The 19619-nt window shown below is 34.4% G+C and overlaps 1 protein-coding gene across 1 annotated transcript; it reads left to right on the top strand.

The window, feature by feature from the left end:
• The first annotated feature begins 881 nt into the window (after positions 1–881).
• Positions 882–2639, top strand: LOC149838797 (3-oxo-Delta(4,5)-steroid 5-beta-reductase-like). Its single transcript, XM_090006809.1, has 2 exons — positions 882–990; positions 1286–2639. Exons 1-2 carry the CDS (start codon positions 952–954, stop codon positions 2411–2413), a joined length of 1167 nt encoding a protein of 388 aa, XP_089862935.1. The 5' UTR covers positions 882–951; the 3' UTR covers positions 2414–2639.
• The last annotated feature ends 16980 nt before the right edge of the window (positions 2640–19619 follow it).

The raw sequence follows: 19619 nt of genomic DNA, 5'->3' as shown, positions 1-19619 counted from the left end.
TAGAGAAAGTAAGAAGCATTCACCCAAGGCCAAACAGAAAAAAGAACCAATGCTAAGAACTTCAGATTGATGACTTGTTCGCTCCAGTATTTGTGCATAAATTACTCTATATTGCTTGTTGTATGGCATTTCTTCATGTTTAGCATGTCCAGTTTCTTCTGTGTTATGACAACATTTTGTTTGGCACAAAAGGATAAGAACTTTATAACTTCAACTCAGATATCTTATGTATTTTTTTTTTCATTTTCTAACTTCAGCAGTGAACAGATTGGTCTAATAATTGGAATTATATCCTGTAGACAAAAAAGGTTGATTTGGAAAATACAGTTGTTGATGAGAGTCAAAGACAGTTGGAGCATGGTGCATCTCTCAGATCCAGCTGCTCTGGCCCAACCTACCCAGGATCCGCCCCAAAAGGGTTTGGCGCAATGGGATGGGACCCAAGTTCTACGGCTGAACCAAGTAAACATATCTGACCACTTTGGTGGGTCAAGCTCCAAATCATATGAGAGAGAGACTATATATTATAATTTTGTATTGAATTGGACTCGAATAATAATTTGTAATATATAGAACAATTATAGTTATACGATTACCAACGGAGGGCCCAGTGTCAAGACGAAGGCCCATGATCAAATCCCCCACATGAAATCTGATAGGGGTTACCAGCTTGCCTTTAAAAAAAAAGTTATAGTTATATGATTAATTTAGTTATAATAAATAATTTAGAAAGAAACATTTTATTAATATTATATATTTTATTATTCTGATCATGAAGCATACCCTTTTAACGCCTCGAGGCTTACGCTGGCTTGGCCTCATCGCATTTAACAACCTTGCTAAAATGTCCTCCTTATTTATATCCTCATCATTTCGTACGTTCTGGTCGACTGTACACAATATCAATTTCTCTCTCTCTCCCTCTCTCAGAATCGATCGGAGAGACTCAAGATGAGTTTCTGGTGGGCTGGAGCGATCGGTGCTGTGAGGGTAAGGCGAATGAGGAGGAAGAAAAAGCCATCGACTTTTCTTGATTGAATTCTTCCCCTTTGTTTAGAATTTTTTGTGGGTTTTCCCTCTTACGAATCGCAGAGCAAAGAAAACAAAAGAAACCCATCGTGTTCCTTTTCTCTGCGATCTCCCCCTTCTCCAATTTCTTTTGTTGGTTTTCGATTTTACGAACCAGAGAAGCAAGAAAAAGAAAGAAACGCGATCGTTTTCCTTTTTATCCGTTTCGCATCATTCCTCCTCTTCTAATTCTCTGATTATCGATCGGATTTTGCAGAAGAAGGCCGAGGAGGATGAGGAGCCGCGGAAATTCGAGAGCGTGGGGCTCGTGATCGGCATCACGGGGATCGTGGGCAACAGCCTGGCGGAGATCCTCCCGCTCTCAGACACGCCGGGCGGTCCGTGGAAGGTCTACGGCGTGGCCCGGCGGCCGCGGCCCGACTGGAGCGCGGACCACCTTATCGAGTACATTCAGTGCGACGTCTCGGACGCGGAGGAAGCCCTGTCTAAGCTCTCCCCGCTGACGGACGTCACCCACTTGTTCTACACCTCGTGGACGAACCGGTGGTCGGAGGCGGAGAACTGCGAGGTGAACGGCCGGATGCTCCGGAACGTCCTGGACGCGATCGTCCCGAACGCGCCCGGGCTCCAGCACGTGTGCCTCCTCACGGGTGGGAAGCACTACTTCGGGCCCTTCGAGAAGATCGAAGGTCTCGTGCCCCACGAGCCCCCCTTCCACGAGGAGCTCCCCAGGCTGGCCTGTCCAAACTTCTACTACACCCAGGAGGACATCCTCTTCGAAGCGGCCAGGAAGCGGGATGGGCTGACGTGGACGGTCCACCGGCCGACGACGATCTTCGGGTTCTCGCCGGCGAGCCAGATGAGCCTGGTGGGCTCGCTCTGCGTCTACGCGGCGGTGGTCAAGCACGAAGGGTCCGGCACGCTGCCGTTCCCAGGCAGCCGGGAGATGTGGGAGAGCTACGTCGACGCGTCGGACGCCGACCTGATCGCCGAGCATATGATCTGGGCCGCCGTCGACCCCTACGCCAAGAACGAGGCCTTCAACTGCGCCAACGGCGACATCTTCCGGTGGAAACAACTCTGGCCGGTGCTGGCCGAGCAATTCGGGCTCGAGTCCGGCGGGATGGAGAGCCTGCGCCTGGAGGAGGCGATGAAGGGGAAGGAGGGGGTGTGGGAGGAGATCGTGACGGCGCACGGGCTCAGGCCGACTAAGCTCGGCGAGGTGGGCACGTGGTGGTTCGTGGACTTGGTGCTGGAGAATGACTTCCCCGTGGTGCACAACATGAACAAGAGCAAGGAGCACGGGTTCCTTGGATTCAGGAACACGTCCAAGTCGTTCACCTCCTGGGTCGATAAGATGAAGGCCTACCGGATCGTGCCGTGAGCTCGGTGGGGCTGGGTGCGGGTGAGCTAGCTTGGGTTGGTCGAGTTTGTGTGTTTGGTTTGGCATAGGAACTTGAACTTAACTTGGTAAGGACAATCTATTGTGTTTTTGTTTTGTTTTGTTTTCTTTTTCGACGCTCGTTTCCAAAGCCAGAAGAAGAATATGTGGTGATATGGTGTCATGTTGAAATGTTGTTGTGGAAGAAGTAAATAAGGAGCTCGGGTAATGGGATTTGCCGTTTTAGTGGTTAGTTTTTTTTAGTTTTTTTCAGATGACTACCTCTGTTACTTTTATTTGCCTTCTCTTGATCTCCCTTTCTTCCCACGGTTAGCTGCTTATCACTTTTTTAACACACGATCAGTTTATTGGGCTTTTGAAGGGTGTCAACGGGTTGGGTTTACTCCGACTCGACCCGAACCAAATCTTAAAGGATCCGGGTATGGTGATAATTAAGAAGACTCAATTAAGACCCAGGTTCAGACCCAAATATTTTCTCGATTAATACATGGACCCGGGTATAGTTTGTAAAATTTTATACCCGACCTGGACCTAACCCGAGCTGTGATTAAGACCTGCAATGTTTCAAGGTAAAAATGATAAATAATATGGTTTTACCAAGTATGGTCCGGGTCAGGTTCATGTAGTTCTTATCGGGTCAGGATATGGTTTTTCTTATAGTGGACCCGATTAAACCTGGGTCTGAACCTAATATCATACTCAAAAATCAAGCCCAAGTCTAGTTCCACTTGGGTCTGAACCAAACCCAACCCGTTGATGCCCCTAGTTCTACATGATTGATTTTATATGAACCGACTCTCAAATCGTCCAATTCTAACATAGAGCTAAGTTTTTCTAAGATTCAAATTTTGATTGTTTAAATTTTTTATAAATATTTAATGTTTAAATAATCATATTTTTTATCCAAAAAACATGAGCAAATTGACTATTTGTAACACATTTGTAGGATCAGGTTGAAATGAAACGTGGTGCAAAATGGCAATGCCAATAAAGGGCTACACAAGTGCAAAAATACAATATGGTCTCTAATGGACCGATTACAATCTCATAAAATAGATATTTAAAGCTCAAACTTCAATAAAATTAATTATTTTATATTTTTATACTTTACGTGAAGTTGTGAGACTTTATTTATAGAGCCTCACATATAAGAAACATTGTTGGACTGCCTTCAACGGTCATATTTATGACCATTGGGAGTAGTCCAATGGTTTGTTGGACTACCTTCCAACAATCAAGTTTGACTTACATTTAAAAAAAACAAATAAATGAAATAAAAAGACACTACAGTTTCTATTGGATTGTATTTTATTATATGTCATAAAATGATCAAAATACCCTTGGTATACATATATTATATAAATGTATGTATATCAGTTATATACTAATCATGTACATTATATTTTAACACTTTTTCTCAAACTTACGGTGAGATCACTAAAATTTTGTTAAGAAGAAACAAAAATCTTGATAGAGAAAGAGCTTCAATGAAGAAATCTGCAATCTGAAACTCAGATTGACCATATGGTAAAGTAATCGTTCCTTTTAATTATTCTTCTCAAATATAGTGGCAATTTATCTCTATATGTTTTGTTCATTTATGAAATATGTGATTGTTGGTTATATATATGACATTTTTGTTATCACGTCATAACTTTGAAGGTTTTGAAACATTAACACTCATATCTGAAAGTAAGGATCTCATCCACACGACCTCAATTGTTGTTGTAGTCATCGCCCTATATTCAGCTTTCGTTGAAGATAAAAACAATTTCTGTTATTTTTTGCATCTCTAAGAAATGAGTGAATCACCTACAAACAAACAAATTCGTAGTTGAGTGACGGTTATTGGGATCTCCTCACGAGTCAGAATTAGTACAAGCAATAAGATTTAAAGATATGAAAAGGATAAGAATAAACCTTTAGATATAGTTTTCTTGATGTATCAGATTATTCTTAATACGACACTCATGTGAACTGATGTAGTCGCATGTTGAAACTGACTTGCAATATGTATTGCATGCATAATGTCTCGCCTAATAATAAATAAATGCATTAGTGATCTAATAAGTTGCCTATAAGAAGTTGGATCATCTAATAAAACTATGTCTTCAGCTCTCATTTTAGCATTTAGCACTTTAGAAGTGTCAGTGTATTTTATGTCTCTAATTCTTGAACACGCAATAATATCAGCTACAAACTTTATTTGAAACAAAATGTATCATCTTGGCGAGTATGCTACTTTAATGACTAAAAAATATCTCAAAAAAACAAAGTCAGTCATATCAAAAGATTTCTTAAGCATAATCTTAATTTCTTTAATTTTTTCTGATCATTTTCAGTGATAATCATGTCATCAATATATAAGAGAAAAATTATAAACGAGGTACCTGTAGATCTTATAAAAAGAGTAGTGTCATTATAATAGGATTTAAATCTAAAATTCAACATAGTGCCACTAAACTAATTATACCATGCTTTAGAAGTGTGTTGAAGCCTATATAATATCTTTTGAAGATGAATAACCATTATATTTTCAATAGTCATGCCAAGGGGGTTCATGTAAATTTTTTCATTTAATTTTTTATTTAAAAAAGCATTCTTAACATCTAACTCATATATAGGCCATTCTCGAATGGATGCTACTGCAACTAGAGTCATAATTGTGGTCACACGAGCTACTAAGGCAAATATTTTATCATAATCTATTTCATATTTCTCGGAATACTCTTTTATAACTAATGTTGCTTTATACCTTTCTAGGGACTCGTTACTCTTTGTTTTGACTTTAAATATTCATCTATATCCTAATGTCTTCTTTTCCTTATAAAGAAATTGGATTTCCCAAGTATGAGCCTTATATAATGCATCTAATTCTATTTTCATAGCTTCTGCCTATTCTTTTATGTTGTTGGCTTCTTTATAATTGGATGACATATGAATGAATTGCTAGACGATATGCTCTATAGTTTGAAGAGAATGATTCATAGGAGACAAACCTATTTTGAGGTATATGTATTCGTTTAGTTCTTTTAACACTAATTTCTTCAATATTTGTTCATTGTCTATATTTCTCAAAAGCACATGCATGCCCTTCATTATATCATATAGAGTATTGTAAAAGATTATGAGTTGGTTATCGCTCTTCACTTGGTTCATCATTTGAACCAACATTATCATTATCGTCATTATTGATATTTTCAATATTAAACTTAGGCAATAAGTCAAACAAGAAGGTATACTCAGATTCTTCCTTAGGTTTTTCAAAATCAAATCTTTTTTCTTTTTCAAGAAAAGTTACATTTTTAGACACATAAAGTTTATCATTTTTAGAATCATAGTATCGATAGTCTTTTTTATTTTTGGAATATCCAAGAAAAACATATTTAATAGTTTTAGAAAAGAGTTTTTTTATTTTTCAAGAAACACAAAACATTTACATTCGAAGACCCTTAATCATTTCAAATCAGGAGAAATTTTAAAGAGTTTTTCAATTAGAGAGTTGTTTTCAAAAGTTTGGGAAGGCATTCTATTTATTAAATAGACCGTGGTGAGAGCGGATTCGACCCAAAACCTTTTTGAAACTTCTTTTGAAATGAGTAGAGTCTTAGTAGTTTCAATAATGATGATGTTTTCTTTTAAAAATATCATTTTGTTAGGGGTCTTAGGACAAGATTTTTTATGCAAAATACTATGAGTTTTTAGATATAATTAAAATTTATTTGAAATAATCTTTTCCCCCGAGTCGGACGGAAAATTTTTAATATTTATCATAAATTGATTTTTAACAAGATTATAAAAAAAATTAAAATATGAAAAAACTTTATATTTGATTCTAAGTAGATCCAAGTGTGTCCACTAAAATCATCTATGAATGTAACATAGTATGAATAACCACATGTTGACATAACGGGAGTGAGACTTCATACATCTGAATGCACTAATTTGAAGGCGCGTACTATAGCGTTGTAACACGCTAATTTTTAAAACCTGAAAATGGTAAAAAAAATGAAAATATTTTTAAACATTTTAACAAATAGCAGCGAAAAATTCATCAGGTCTAAAAGTTGGCATGCTACTTTTCATAACCATATAATTATGGAATTAAAAATAAATTCAAGCATGCATAAAATAATCAAAGTCTACAATCATCCATAATTAATTACATTTGTCCACTTGTAATTAAATTTAAATAAATAATGAGAGTCCAAATTCATGAAGGCATAAGAAAGGTAGGCTCGGTCTCCATTGTAACCTCTTACCTTCGCATGCAAGCCTCTACTCACTTTCTGAAAATAGTAAATTATATGGGGTCAGACATAACATGTCTCAGTAGGGTAGATTATACCAAACTCGTAAAACAAGAAGACAAAACAAAATTTTCATCCAACTTTTCATAATTTAATTCTAAAGAATAAATCACACATTTGCATAGCTGACATAAGTATACAATTCATTAATTTAAATAAGTATGCATCAATTGTTTCAAGCAAAGCAGATAAAATGCATGAACAATTAGAATCCATGGACTTACTATATGTAAATGTCATTAAATGCATGAACCAAATTTTATCTTTAATTATATTTTCTTTCTTTAATAATGCATGTGATGCCTAACTAATGCACACACATCTTAAGTTATCACTTCTTAGCCCCGTAAGTACAAATACAGGCAGAAACCTGGTTCAGGGTTGTAGCTCAGACAGTGTTTTACATATAGGGGTGGCTTTGGCCTGGTCTGCCACCTTTCACTAGTTCCGAGTGAGGGACGACAAAGCAAAAGAGACTCCCAACACATCCAACTCGATGCATCAGACTTTTACTCATAAGTTTCTTATTCTCTATGTTGCAATATATTGTAGTGGTTTCTCTTATCTTCGTGGATGGGAAGGAACAACCTTTTGTGCTCAAACGGAGTTCCACAAAGCCGAATGTACTGCTTGCCCTCTCTTTACAAGACCTTACTTTAATGTTACATGTTTTATTTAATTACTTTAATGTTACATGTTTTACTTAATTACTTTAATGACTCACATGCAATATCATAATTGAGTCTGTTATAAGTATTCGACCACTTTTTAGGCAATGGATGCATTCTTTGAAGCATTGTATTTGATTACTCTTTTATTCTCATGCTTTGGCTAATGCATATGTAAATACATGGCAATGTGATAAAAATGACTTACATGCATCCACATACTTACAACATCAACATCATTATCATTATCATAACATGATTAGACATGCAACAAAACCAACATTTGAAAATAAACAACACACTTTGCATTTTGGATCCTTCAGTCCCTTGATGCATAGTCCTTTAAGCAAACATGTCTTATCATTTCAACATGCATTCATGCCTTAGGGTAAGCATGTCATACCCTGCATAAAGTCAGACCTATACATGAATATGCATTCTACATACTAATCATACAAAAAAAAATTATGCAAAGCATACGTAACTACACAAGTATAGGAGTTTGGTCCTTAGACCGGTTCCAATTTACGAAACTCTCAATTCTACTCGATTGTTAAAGATTTAACAGAAACATTTTCATTCGATGAACAAAGTTGAATTTTTCAAAGATTGAAGAAAATTTTGTCAGCTTTTCATAGCCGCAAATCGTTCATAAAAAATTATTCGTATGAGAAAGTTACAAATATTTTACCATAGATGTATATTTTTTTTGTTTTGACTATCACAAAGTCATGCTCAATCCATGAGTAGAACCCAAAATTTTACAATAGGTAAGAAATTTTGTTAGCTTTCCAACGCATCAAACTTCTCATCAAAACTCTTCTTAACGAGAAAGTTATGGGTATTTTACCGGTCAAATGTCTGGCCGAAAAAGTGTAATACCGGGTCTATGCATTCGGATAGGGCCAAATTGGGTCACCTGAATCCATACATCCAATTTTTTTTATATAATTTAACTCAAAAAATTAAACCAAAATACACCTATCAATTCATCATAATCCATAATAGACAAATCTATTTTTTCGTAGTCGTTTGGCTTGAAAAATAGACCATCTTACACATGTCTTACTTTCTCAGAAATTAATTCTGTAAAATGCATAAATTAATAACTAAATCATGAAATTTCTTTAGAATTAGAAATTAAAAAAATATGAAAAAATCACAAAATGTCCACATGTACAGATTCTACCAACTACGATTAAATATTGCATGGACTTAATTATAAAAAACATGGTTTTTCCTAAATTTACCAAATTTTTTTCTTAAAAACCCGATAAGACTAAATTCATAAAATCCAAGGATTTCGACAATGAACATCCTTCAAACTTTTATAGGATGTTCAACATGACATACACTATTGACCCAAATCAAGTTTTTAGAAAAATCATAGCCTAACTTATGTATTTTGAAAATCTAAGGTTTTATTTTATGAGAAATTGATGTTTGGTGAAAAATGTGTTTTCAAAGGAGCTTTCTCTCAAAAAATCATTATTTTTCCATATTTTGATAGCCCTAGGCCAAACCAACGTATGTGATGGTTGGTTTAGGGTCTATTCATATGAAAAAATAGTGGAATTCATGCTACAAATTCTGTTTCGCAAGAGAAGTATAGATCTCCCTACCTTTAGACAAAAAATCCACTCCTACACGAACCAATGGTTCTTTTCGTATAATTTGGTTGTTCTACACACACTACAAACCCAAGAATAGCCTCCTAACACCACCTTAAACCATGTGGAAGCCTCCCTTATAAATCAAAGGGAGAAAACACCACTACTTGGTGTAGGGGAAAAGAGAGAGAAGAGAAGGTTTTTGGGAGAGGGAGAGAACTTAGAGATAAAAAATTGAAAAAAAATCCAAAAAGAACAAGATAAGCGGGGTGTGAGCCCCTCCTCTACCTTTATAGGCTCTTGAATTGGGTCAAGGGTTGGGGCTAACCTCAGCCCCTGATCTAATCTTGAATAAGTTTCTAAATCTCAAGGTATGCTACTTACCTTTTCTTTTATTTTTAAAAGTCTTTTCTTATTCATTTTGTTTTCTAGCATACAACATGATATGCATGCTATATACATTATTTAGTATATATATTTTACAATGTAAATTAATCTTTAAAGAAGGGGGCAGGTTGACCCCCATGGTTAGCCCCCTTTCTAAAATTTAAAATGGCAAGTTGATTGTCGTGTCATTTCTTAGTTTTTTTTTAGTTAGCCTAGATTATGCTATACGTTATACTTATATATTATATTATGTAGCTTACCTTGAATAACATATGATATGGGTTGGTCGACCCCCATGGGTTAGACCTTTCTATTTTAACGTTTTGTCAACTTGCTTGCTTGGCAAGTCTTTTTTTTTTCTTTTTCCTTGCTTTCCTATTCCTTTCATGGGTCCAGCCCTTGTTGGACCCTTCTAGAGTCCTCTAAAAATGATGTACCCCCTTATGGGGTTTGATTTTCAAAAAAGGCAATTTTTTAACTTTTTGCATCTCTTCTTGTTTTTTGGTAAGTTTTCAATTTAGCTTTATTTGAAAGATTTATTTTCTTTTTTATAATTTAAAGCTTTAAAGAAGATGCCACATAGGATGGGACGACCCGCCTATGAACTCCTACCATTTAAAAAAAATTAGTTAATTTTTTAAATCTATTCCATGAAATCCCAACTTAATTCAATTTAAATTCATTTTAAATTCAAATGAAATATTTCCTAAATAAACTTATAATTTACATGAAATACCAATGAATATAATTTAATTAACTCTACGCCTAATTAACGTCCATTAATAAATTTTGAATTTTTATATAACTAAGTTATTTATTTTAATTTATTTCTCAAGGCTAACTCAAGTTCTTTTCGAGAAAACCATTTTTGAAAAAGATTCAAACCCTGTGAGGCCCTGGGCGTATAAGGGGTCATTTCGTACATAACTATGCTGATTAAAACTCAAGACCCGATTCAGAATAAATTTTTAAGTGAAATTCATTCTGAATCCAATTTAAATATCAATTTATGATTTAAATCTCATCTTAAATTTCAAATAATATTTTGAGATTCACCTTTATTTCATGTAAAATACAAAAAATGTGCAAGTTTTATAGGCACACTCTTAAAAGAAATAATTGTCCCTTCGAGTAAAAGCTCGGGTCCAGAAGGGTGAACTGCAACTTCTCTTATGAGATACAACCAAACTCACACCTCTCGCACTTTTCTCGATCACCTTTCATGCTAAGGCAACTAACTACCATGACATGGTTACCCTAAGCAACCTCATAGAGAAAATAAGATAACTTTTGATATAATAGTGAAAAGAAAAAAAATAAAGAAGAAGATAGTTTATACCAGTCAAGCCATTCAAAGTCATACAAGACTAAGGGACCTTCTAGGGTACATATAGACCTAGGTTAGACAACTAGTCGATAGGTCCTCAAATATCCATTGACTACATCACTTAGCATGCCTTATAATGGCTCTTAAAGCCATACATGGACTCTAATGCCCCACCAGGCTTGAGGGATTTTTTTTAAAACACAGTGGAAGACTTTTTTGAACCAATTTAAAACTATCCTTAAACTTGGGCGCATCACAGAGTATCAAACTATAACAATTTGAATATCACAAAATGAGTTTATTCATAAAATTTCAAAGTTTGCACACAAAAATACAAAAAGAAAACATACAATTTCAGTTCAGTCCAACACAACAGTCTCTGTGTGCCTCGACATACATCTGCCTATTCCTGTGGCACTGAAAAGTGAAAAAAATAGAGAGTGAGACACATCATGTCTTAGTACAATTCCACAAAACATAGTTTGAAAACTCATCGGGTCAACCCGGTGACTTGGTTGACTTGGCTTGAATCGTTCAAGTACCGAGTCAAAAACCAATACAACTCGCCCATGTACAAAACTTTATCGAGTCATGGCCGAGTGAGTTGAGTTTTCCCATGACTCAACCAAGTCATGCATATATATATAATTACATATATTATATGAAATATAATATAAATGTTATGTATATTACATATAAAAATATAGTTATACATATATTAATAATATTATACATTAAAATATTATAAAAATATCATATAATACATATTATATATAATATATTGATTACATACTAAAAATATACATGGTATATATATTTATATAAAATATAAACTTAATATGACCCAACCGAGTCACCAAGTTGGCCCGACCGAGTCACGAGTCAATCAAAGACGAGCCATGAGATGAGTCATCAGGTTTTAAAACCATGCCGCAGACCCTTATTTGGTATTGAAGCAAATAACACAACAAATAGTGGTGACAGTATAATCTACATAACCCTAACATCATCCTAGGATGATGTGATCTTAAAAATCATACGCATACAATGCATGCATACTTTGTTGGTACACAAGCAAATCATTCATGCACCTTCTCATGCACATATCAAACATACGTTGCATGCATATATTTATGTGTACACGAGAATATAGTTCATGCATAATCTTATGCATACATATAATTCAAGCATATAATCATGTGCATGTATTTGCGTATCCAGTTATGCTCACGTCATTTGAGCATATAATTACGCTCACATACCAATCCATGCATACAATTAACATTTATTCCATTTAAGCATGCATTCATGTTCATACATACTACATACATATAATTATACAGGTATCACATTTAATCATGTGATCATACTCGCAAATAGTTTATGTATACACTTACGCTCACATACCAATACATGCATGCATTTAACATATATTTCATTTAAACATGCAATCATGCTCACACATATTGCATGCATACAATTATGCAGGTATCACATTTAATCACGCGATCATACTCGTAAATAGTTGATGCGTACAATTATTCAGTCATACCATGACTTACCTCATGCATGAGTTTTTTCTTCTTCTTTTAATTAACTTTATTTTGCAATTCATGTAATGCTTGCAGACATCAGACCTTAAGTTTTTTCTATTATCCTGACGCATCACGTCCGATACACTATGGGTACTTAGGCCTCCCTTGGGGTGTTCATTCAGACAATTTATCTTTTTTATATTTTAATCTCGAGGAGAAAAAAAATATACATTTATACATAATCATATGTCACTTTACTCTACACATGCACATGCAATTCAGTGGTAGTGTCTCATTAGTTATAAACATGCAAGATAATTCATCACATGTCATGCTCTTACAACATTTAAGGCATACATACACCACATTACTGTGAATAATTCATGCTATATGCACATTCATATACAGACCTTCTTATAAAGAATCAATACCTTTCTTAGCTTAGTCGACCTATCCCTAGTTCGGGAACCGGTTAGGCAAGAATTTGCCCTAATGTTGTGACAATAATTGTTCTATACACAAACATGGAACATAGCTCAAATTTCTATAAAATGTGCATAATTTCATCATCTATTATACGTCATAAACCATTCGTATAAATTCCTCCAAACAAGAAAGTTACAAACATTTTATGGGATAGTGGTCAGAAGCCTTACACGATAACGAGTTTGCCTGAATGGGTGAAAAGTCAAACCAAGTCATGTGTAATACTGAATTCCATATTTTTGTCAGTTATTACCAATGAAACAGAATGCATTTAACTAATATAATATCATGCATGAATTATTTTAATCTAAACAAACTATCAAAATAAAATTTGCACAATTAAGATCGCAATGCATGCAATATTACACCTTTCGAGATATGATGACTTACAATACCAAAAACATGAACTTTGTATATGAATGTTAAACATAACTGAACCACAAAGGATTCAGACCTCTATTTCAGATTGAAACCATACAAAACAATGATATACAATAAACATGCATCTCTATTTAATTATTTTTTATACGAACAAGGATATACATAGTCTTTCTCTCTTTCTAAAAACCAATAATCTCATACGTATATTAGGGTTGATCTAGTCTGGTTCATGTTGAGGAAATACTTAGGAATGATGTAGGGTTTGTCCATCCCCTTGTATCACATCCCTCGGTACAAACAAGGCCAAATACCCTTACCGAATTTTTATTGGGTAGATTTTTTTTAAACTTTTATTTTCTTTTCGTAAATCGAGAATCACATGTATATTTTTTTTCAAAATCAAACCCATCCAGAATACCTTAGGACTGAACTTAACCATAGATGAAGTTGGATTAGAACTAAGCTATGAATAAATCATTTTTTGAACCTACTAGCATATGTATCGACAAAATTGCTTAATCGCGTAGGCCTGATATACGAATCCAGCGCTTAAGTGACTTAATCTTTGCCTCCAAATTGAATTTTTATAAGAACTGACCAGTCCATGGGGACTGATATGGTTCTTTACAACCATAGCTATGTCTGATTCAATCTCTATAAATCTGATCAATTATTTATTTTGGAAAAAAACTTGAATCTATGCCGAAATTGAAGTTTTTCTCAAAAACATTTTTGGGATTAAAATCTATATCAAATCCTAATCTCATTAAAACTGACATAAGTCTCAAATACAAATCTTAAATCTCATAAATATGCCCATATATACAGATTCTAATCTACATGGATTGGATTAGAACCCCCTACCTCGATTCATCGAAATTTATCAACACGAAAAATAACAGAACAATCGGTTCATAGATTCAAACCTCACCCCCTTCAAAACATTGCTTCAACTCCTTGGTTGAACTCTCTCTAATGGACTTCCAACACCTCTTAACAACAATAGAGAAAAAGAAAAAAAACAGAGAAGGAAAGAGAGAAGAGATAGAGAAGTTGGAAAATAAGAAAGGCCAATATGGGGGTGTGAGAAAAAGAAAAACAACTGAGAAGGAAAAAGAGATAAGAGATAGAGAAGTTGGAAAATAAAAAAGACCAATATGGGGGTGTGAGCTCCTCCTAGGCCCATTTATAGTTTTTTTTTCTAAGTTTCAAAACCTTCCAAACCATTTTCAAACTCCAACATTAGCTTTCTAAAATTCTATTTTGAATTTTTTTAAATTATATCTCTCGTAATTCCTTGATTCTACTTTACTTTCTGAATATAACTAAGTTCTAAACCTTACTCCATGTAACTATATAATATACATAATAGTGTATTATATCTTACCACTTAAAGAGGTTTCAACTAAGCCCATGGGGGGCCACAAGCATGGGACATCCCCTCTTGTGCTCTCTAACATACTAAAAACAAAACATAAAAAATTAAGTTTTAATACACCAACCTATTTGACTTTTTTAGTAAGTTTTGGCTTTTTTTTTGTTACTTTGATTTAAGATATTATTCCAGCCAAGGGAGGCTCTCTAGGTTGGGACATCCCACCCTAGAGAGTCTCCTTTCTATTCCTCTAAAGTCTACACAAAGTTTCCTTATGGTTGACTTTGATATTTTTTTCTTTTCTATTTTACCTAATTTCATTTTAGGAAACCTAGAAATAGCATTCAACTAGAATTTCAACTAGGGCTTAACTTACCAAACTTTTAGTGTTACACCTAATTGACATGCCACATAGGATGGGCCCACATAAAGAAATGCCCCACCCTATAGACCTCTATAATTTATAAAACTTGTTTTAAAATTTATTTTTCATTCCATAAATTTTTTTTAAATATTTTTCATAACTTTTAAAAATTGGAATTTAAATCCAACCAAAACTAATTCTAATTTAATAAATCACATTACATCTATATCAAATTAAACCTAAATTCTTCCAAAATCATATTCAATTTTATTTATACTAAATTCACTAATTATTTTATTAAATTTCATCTTTTTCATAAATTTGTTTTTAAATGCAAATTCCACTAAAATCAATCTTTAAATCTTCATAAAATATCTTTTATAATTCAACTTTGACTAAAATGCATTTTTATATTTCTTTCACATAAAAATCCTTATTAATATTATTTTATACGTTAAAAATACTCTGAAAATCATAGGTGTTACACAGAAATATAATTTGAAACCATACTTGGATAAAAATTTGAATATGGGTAGAAATTCAAAAAACAACTAAAAAGGGGTCTAAACAAAAGACCGGTTTAGTAAGGATCCTAACCACATCTAAAAAAATAAATTTTAAGACCATATGCATACAACACTTTTAAGAACACAATAATATGATATAGAGAAATGAATCAAATAGATATAAGTCCAGATCCAAACACATACTTTGACAAATATAAAATAAACCTAATGCAAGATTCAATTTCAATTATAACAACATATACTCACATAAAATAAATTCATATGGTTATAAATAATAAATAAATAAACATTAATCTCAAAATAATCCAAAGTATGAAAGTGGATATAAGTAACAATCCAAGAACTTATGAAACATTCGACTAATATGACTAATCAAAAAATTAATAATGATCTTAAGTGAACACAACCTATAAAATTCAGCTTGCATGGTTAATAAGTATAAATAAATGAACATTAATCTCAAATGGATCTAAAACATGAAAGTGAATGTGAATATAGAAACCATGATCATAAGAAACATGCTACATGTAGAAAAGAACCAAAATATAAGACCATAAGCAAAAATTAAAATTCAACTACAAGTATAAAATAACTAAATTGATCTAATTAAAACAAAAATCCTAAAGTGGATTAGGATAAGAAATTTGATCCAATAATAGATTCAAAAATTTAAATTCAGATCCAAAACATGCCAAAAACCAAAAGCACTGATTCATTAATTTTGTATATTCTAATAATGAAAACACCAATATAATTCATCTATATAATAATGGTTTCAAGAGATTTGAAAAAATCTATTAAAACTCTCATAAATCCTCAATAGTTAGGCTTAAGTATGCATGAACATGCAACCACATGGTAAAAAAAGCAAAGGCTATAACATATTGCCAAGATGATGAAACAAAAAGTTATATATAGGATTAACAACATACCTTACTCCATTCGATTTTTAACAATCAATCAAATATCGCGTTACGTGGTTGTCATGGAGCATGATGTCAATTTTAATTTGTTAAAATTTCTACAAAATCTAGATGTTGAACTTGGAGATGTCAAGAACCAAAATGGATTTGAGGCATGCACTGTGATGTTCTCTTAAAAGTGATAGTTGTCCTTTTAGGTAAAAATTTGATGTAAAGGAGTGAATTGTAACTTCGTTTATGAGATACAATCAAGCCTACACTTCTTGTGCTTCTCTCGATCATCTTTCGCACTAAGGCAACTGACTACCATGGCACAGTTATCCTGAGCAGACCCATAGAGAAAAAGAAAATAATTTTTGATACAATAGCTAAAAGGAGAAGAATGAAAAAGAAGGGAGTCTACATCAGCCAAGCCATGCAAAGTCATACAAGAATATGGGACCTTCCAGGGTATATATAAACCTAAGTTTGATGGCTGGTCAACAGGTCCTCAAATATTCATTGATCATAATATTTGGTATGCCCCATAATAGCATTTAAGGCCATGCATGTACCCCACTAATGGCTCTTAAAGTTTTTCATATACCTACTAATGACACTTAAATCCCTTAATGCACCCATTAATGTCCAAAATGTTGGGCTAGGTGGCACACTCAAATATGGCCTATAATAACCCTTAAATGGTTGGTCAACCTCCCAAACCGATTTGATTTTAAAAAGGTTTTATAAGGTCCAAAAAATTGTGATAAAAATTTGATCAAAGTCAACCCAATATCATATTAAATCGAATCCAAATCCAAATTCAAAGTCTAAAGCTCAATTGACAAGCCCCTCAAGGGCCTTTCCCTCTAAGTTAACTCTACACATCTTAAATCTAATATGTTTCTCAAGAATGTTCAATATAGTTATTTTTCATAAAAGTGAACTTTCCCTCCAAAACTCATTTTCAAAAACTTAGACAAAGAGAGGGTTATTTGGCTAAAGTGATTGGTTGAAAAAGTTACTAGTTTTGAGTCAAAACAACATGCAATACTCCTACTATCTAGGTTTGATAAAATGGCTAAATAAACCAAACTGTTGTTTGGGCTTAGCTTGTTTGCAGCTAATTATTGCTCAAGCTCATAGTGTGTACAACCAAGTATTGCTCGAGCTTAGCTCATCTTGCTTATATGAGTAGAGCCAATCTTGAGCCCATTTAAATAAAGAGACTTCTTCTTTTTCTTTTTTATGACGAGGAAGAGCATCCTGAAAACCAGTTCACTTAATGGGCCCACCCCCTTGCAAGGTAAACCCGGGGTAGGATCACCCAACCCCTTAGCGAGCCCACTAGTTAAAGGCACCCGCACACCCAATGGGTGTGGAGCCTAGGACAAAGCAAAACCTTTTTTTATTAGGCTATTTTTTAGAGCTGCTAGGTGCAAATAATCGGATTGAAGCTTCAAAATTGGTAGCACCACAAATATTTTTTGACACTAGGGATTTATGTCACAATGACATGGGTAAAAGGACACAAGACACACCATTTTTGTGTAAAATTTTTATTAAAAATGGTACATAAAGGGACATGACATGAGGGCAAGTTGAAGAATCTTTGTGACAGAGCTAGGGATTCCACATATATGCTCTTGTATCTTGCGGTAGGTCCACTCCCAAAGAGACCCTTACAACATCCATGGTGAAAATGGAACTCCAAGACTCCTGAAGTTGTAAGCTTACAAGCGAAATCCATTGAACCAAAATTCATGTTTTCCAGCAACATATTGTTATCAAACCACCAAACAAGACCTACATGTTTTAAAGAGTTCTCATCTACAAACTAGGTCTTAAGAAAAAAAAGAGAGATAAAAGAGGAAAACAATGTTAAAAAAAAAGCAAATGACAAAATTGAAACTATAGATGAGATCTAAGTCACTTTTTAATGGTGAATGAGCGGAATGAACCAAACAGAGATTGTTCAGGCTAAACTCATTTATAGCCAGATACGACTGAGCAGTTTAGGTGTGGTTTGTCAGGCTCCTGCGAGTTGAGTTAACATCCAAGCTCTTTTAAGTTGAGCTAAAAGATCTGAGTTTGTGCTTGTTCATTTAAATAAAAAAAACCTTTTTATTTGAAAGGTCCATAGAGAATATATCTAAACAGTTGAGTTGCAATATTTTTGTGCTTCATGATACACAAACATCATATAAACTCATATTACCCTAAACAAGTCAAACTGAGGCGAACACCCATTGTTCATGCCCAACTCAGTTACAATATGGGATCTGCTCATAACTCTGCTCTTAAGGATCATTTCAAGAGTCCAAAGAAGTCTCTTGTAAGCTGAACCAATTAGAACAATAAGCATCTCAGTTTGTTTACCAGCCCTATTGTTATTTAGTATCTTTTGCATGCTTCCCGTGTGTAATTATGTCTTCTTCTTTTTTACCCAAGGGGTTTGGCTTAGTGGGACGAGGCTTAGACTGTTTGACGGGCAGTTTAGGTTTAAATTGATGGATTTAGGATCGGGGTGTGTGCATAAAGGACTCGAGGAGAAGAAAAAAGGATTATGAAGTTGATTAACGGTCTGCATGAGAGGGATCCTTGAACCTCTTTCGTTCATGTGCAGAGTCAGGTGGCTGGAGAATTTAACCTCCCCTGGGTACCCGTTATCCAGCTTAATTGTCCCATTGGATTCCCAAGCATGCTGAGAATCCAATGTGTAATGGGCTCCACCATGATCCTGGTGATGCACATCTCAATAGCCCACTAATTGGGTCATTGGATTCCATGTGAGACCCATTTGACCACACTGGATTCATACCAGGATCCAACATCTCTCATTTGGTCATATGGGACAAACACCCATATTTATCATAGCTAGTGCATTATGTATTGCACTCATGACATTATGAGGTTTACATACGCTAGTTGGATTTTTCCTTTATGATATATCCTTATCATGAGGTTATTCACAAACTGTGTTGTTTTTTCATCGTCATAACTTTCAAGTATTCACCATTCACTGTATATTAAGTCATGCAGTCCACGAATACATCATAATGTGGGTCTCACATAGTCATGGGGTTATTTGGATCTTCCATGACCTTACCATAGACATGCACACTAGTGGAGTACCATGAAATTCATAAATTCATGATTTGCCAGACATAACAAATACTCCCACATTCCATGTGCATTAACACATATTGATCACTACCTGATCATTTTAGATCAGTATATTCGGATCCAAATAGTCATAAGAGTGACTAACCAACACCATTTAACATTTTATGCATGAAGAATAAAATATTTCTTC

Source organism: Nuphar pumila, chromosome 5 (assembly GCF_984573655.1).
Source record: "Nuphar pumila chromosome 5, dmNupPumi1.hap1.1, whole genome shotgun sequence".
NCBI classification, from domain to species: Eukaryota; Viridiplantae; Streptophyta; class Magnoliopsida; order Nymphaeales; family Nymphaeaceae; genus Nuphar; species Nuphar pumila.
Note: the sequence above shows the minus strand (reverse complement) of the source record. Positions and strands in the feature narration are given on the sequence as shown.

Bases quoted from the DNA above. Each gene is read 5' to 3' on its own strand.
- LOC149838797 (XM_090006809.1), top strand. From the start codon at position 952: ATGAGTTTCTGGTGGGCTGGAGCGATCGGTGCTGTGAGG. The intron at 991-1,285 runs GTAAGGCGAATG...CGGATTTTGCAG, and splicing joins GAGCGATCGGTGCTGTGAGG to AAGAAGGCCGAGGAGGATGA.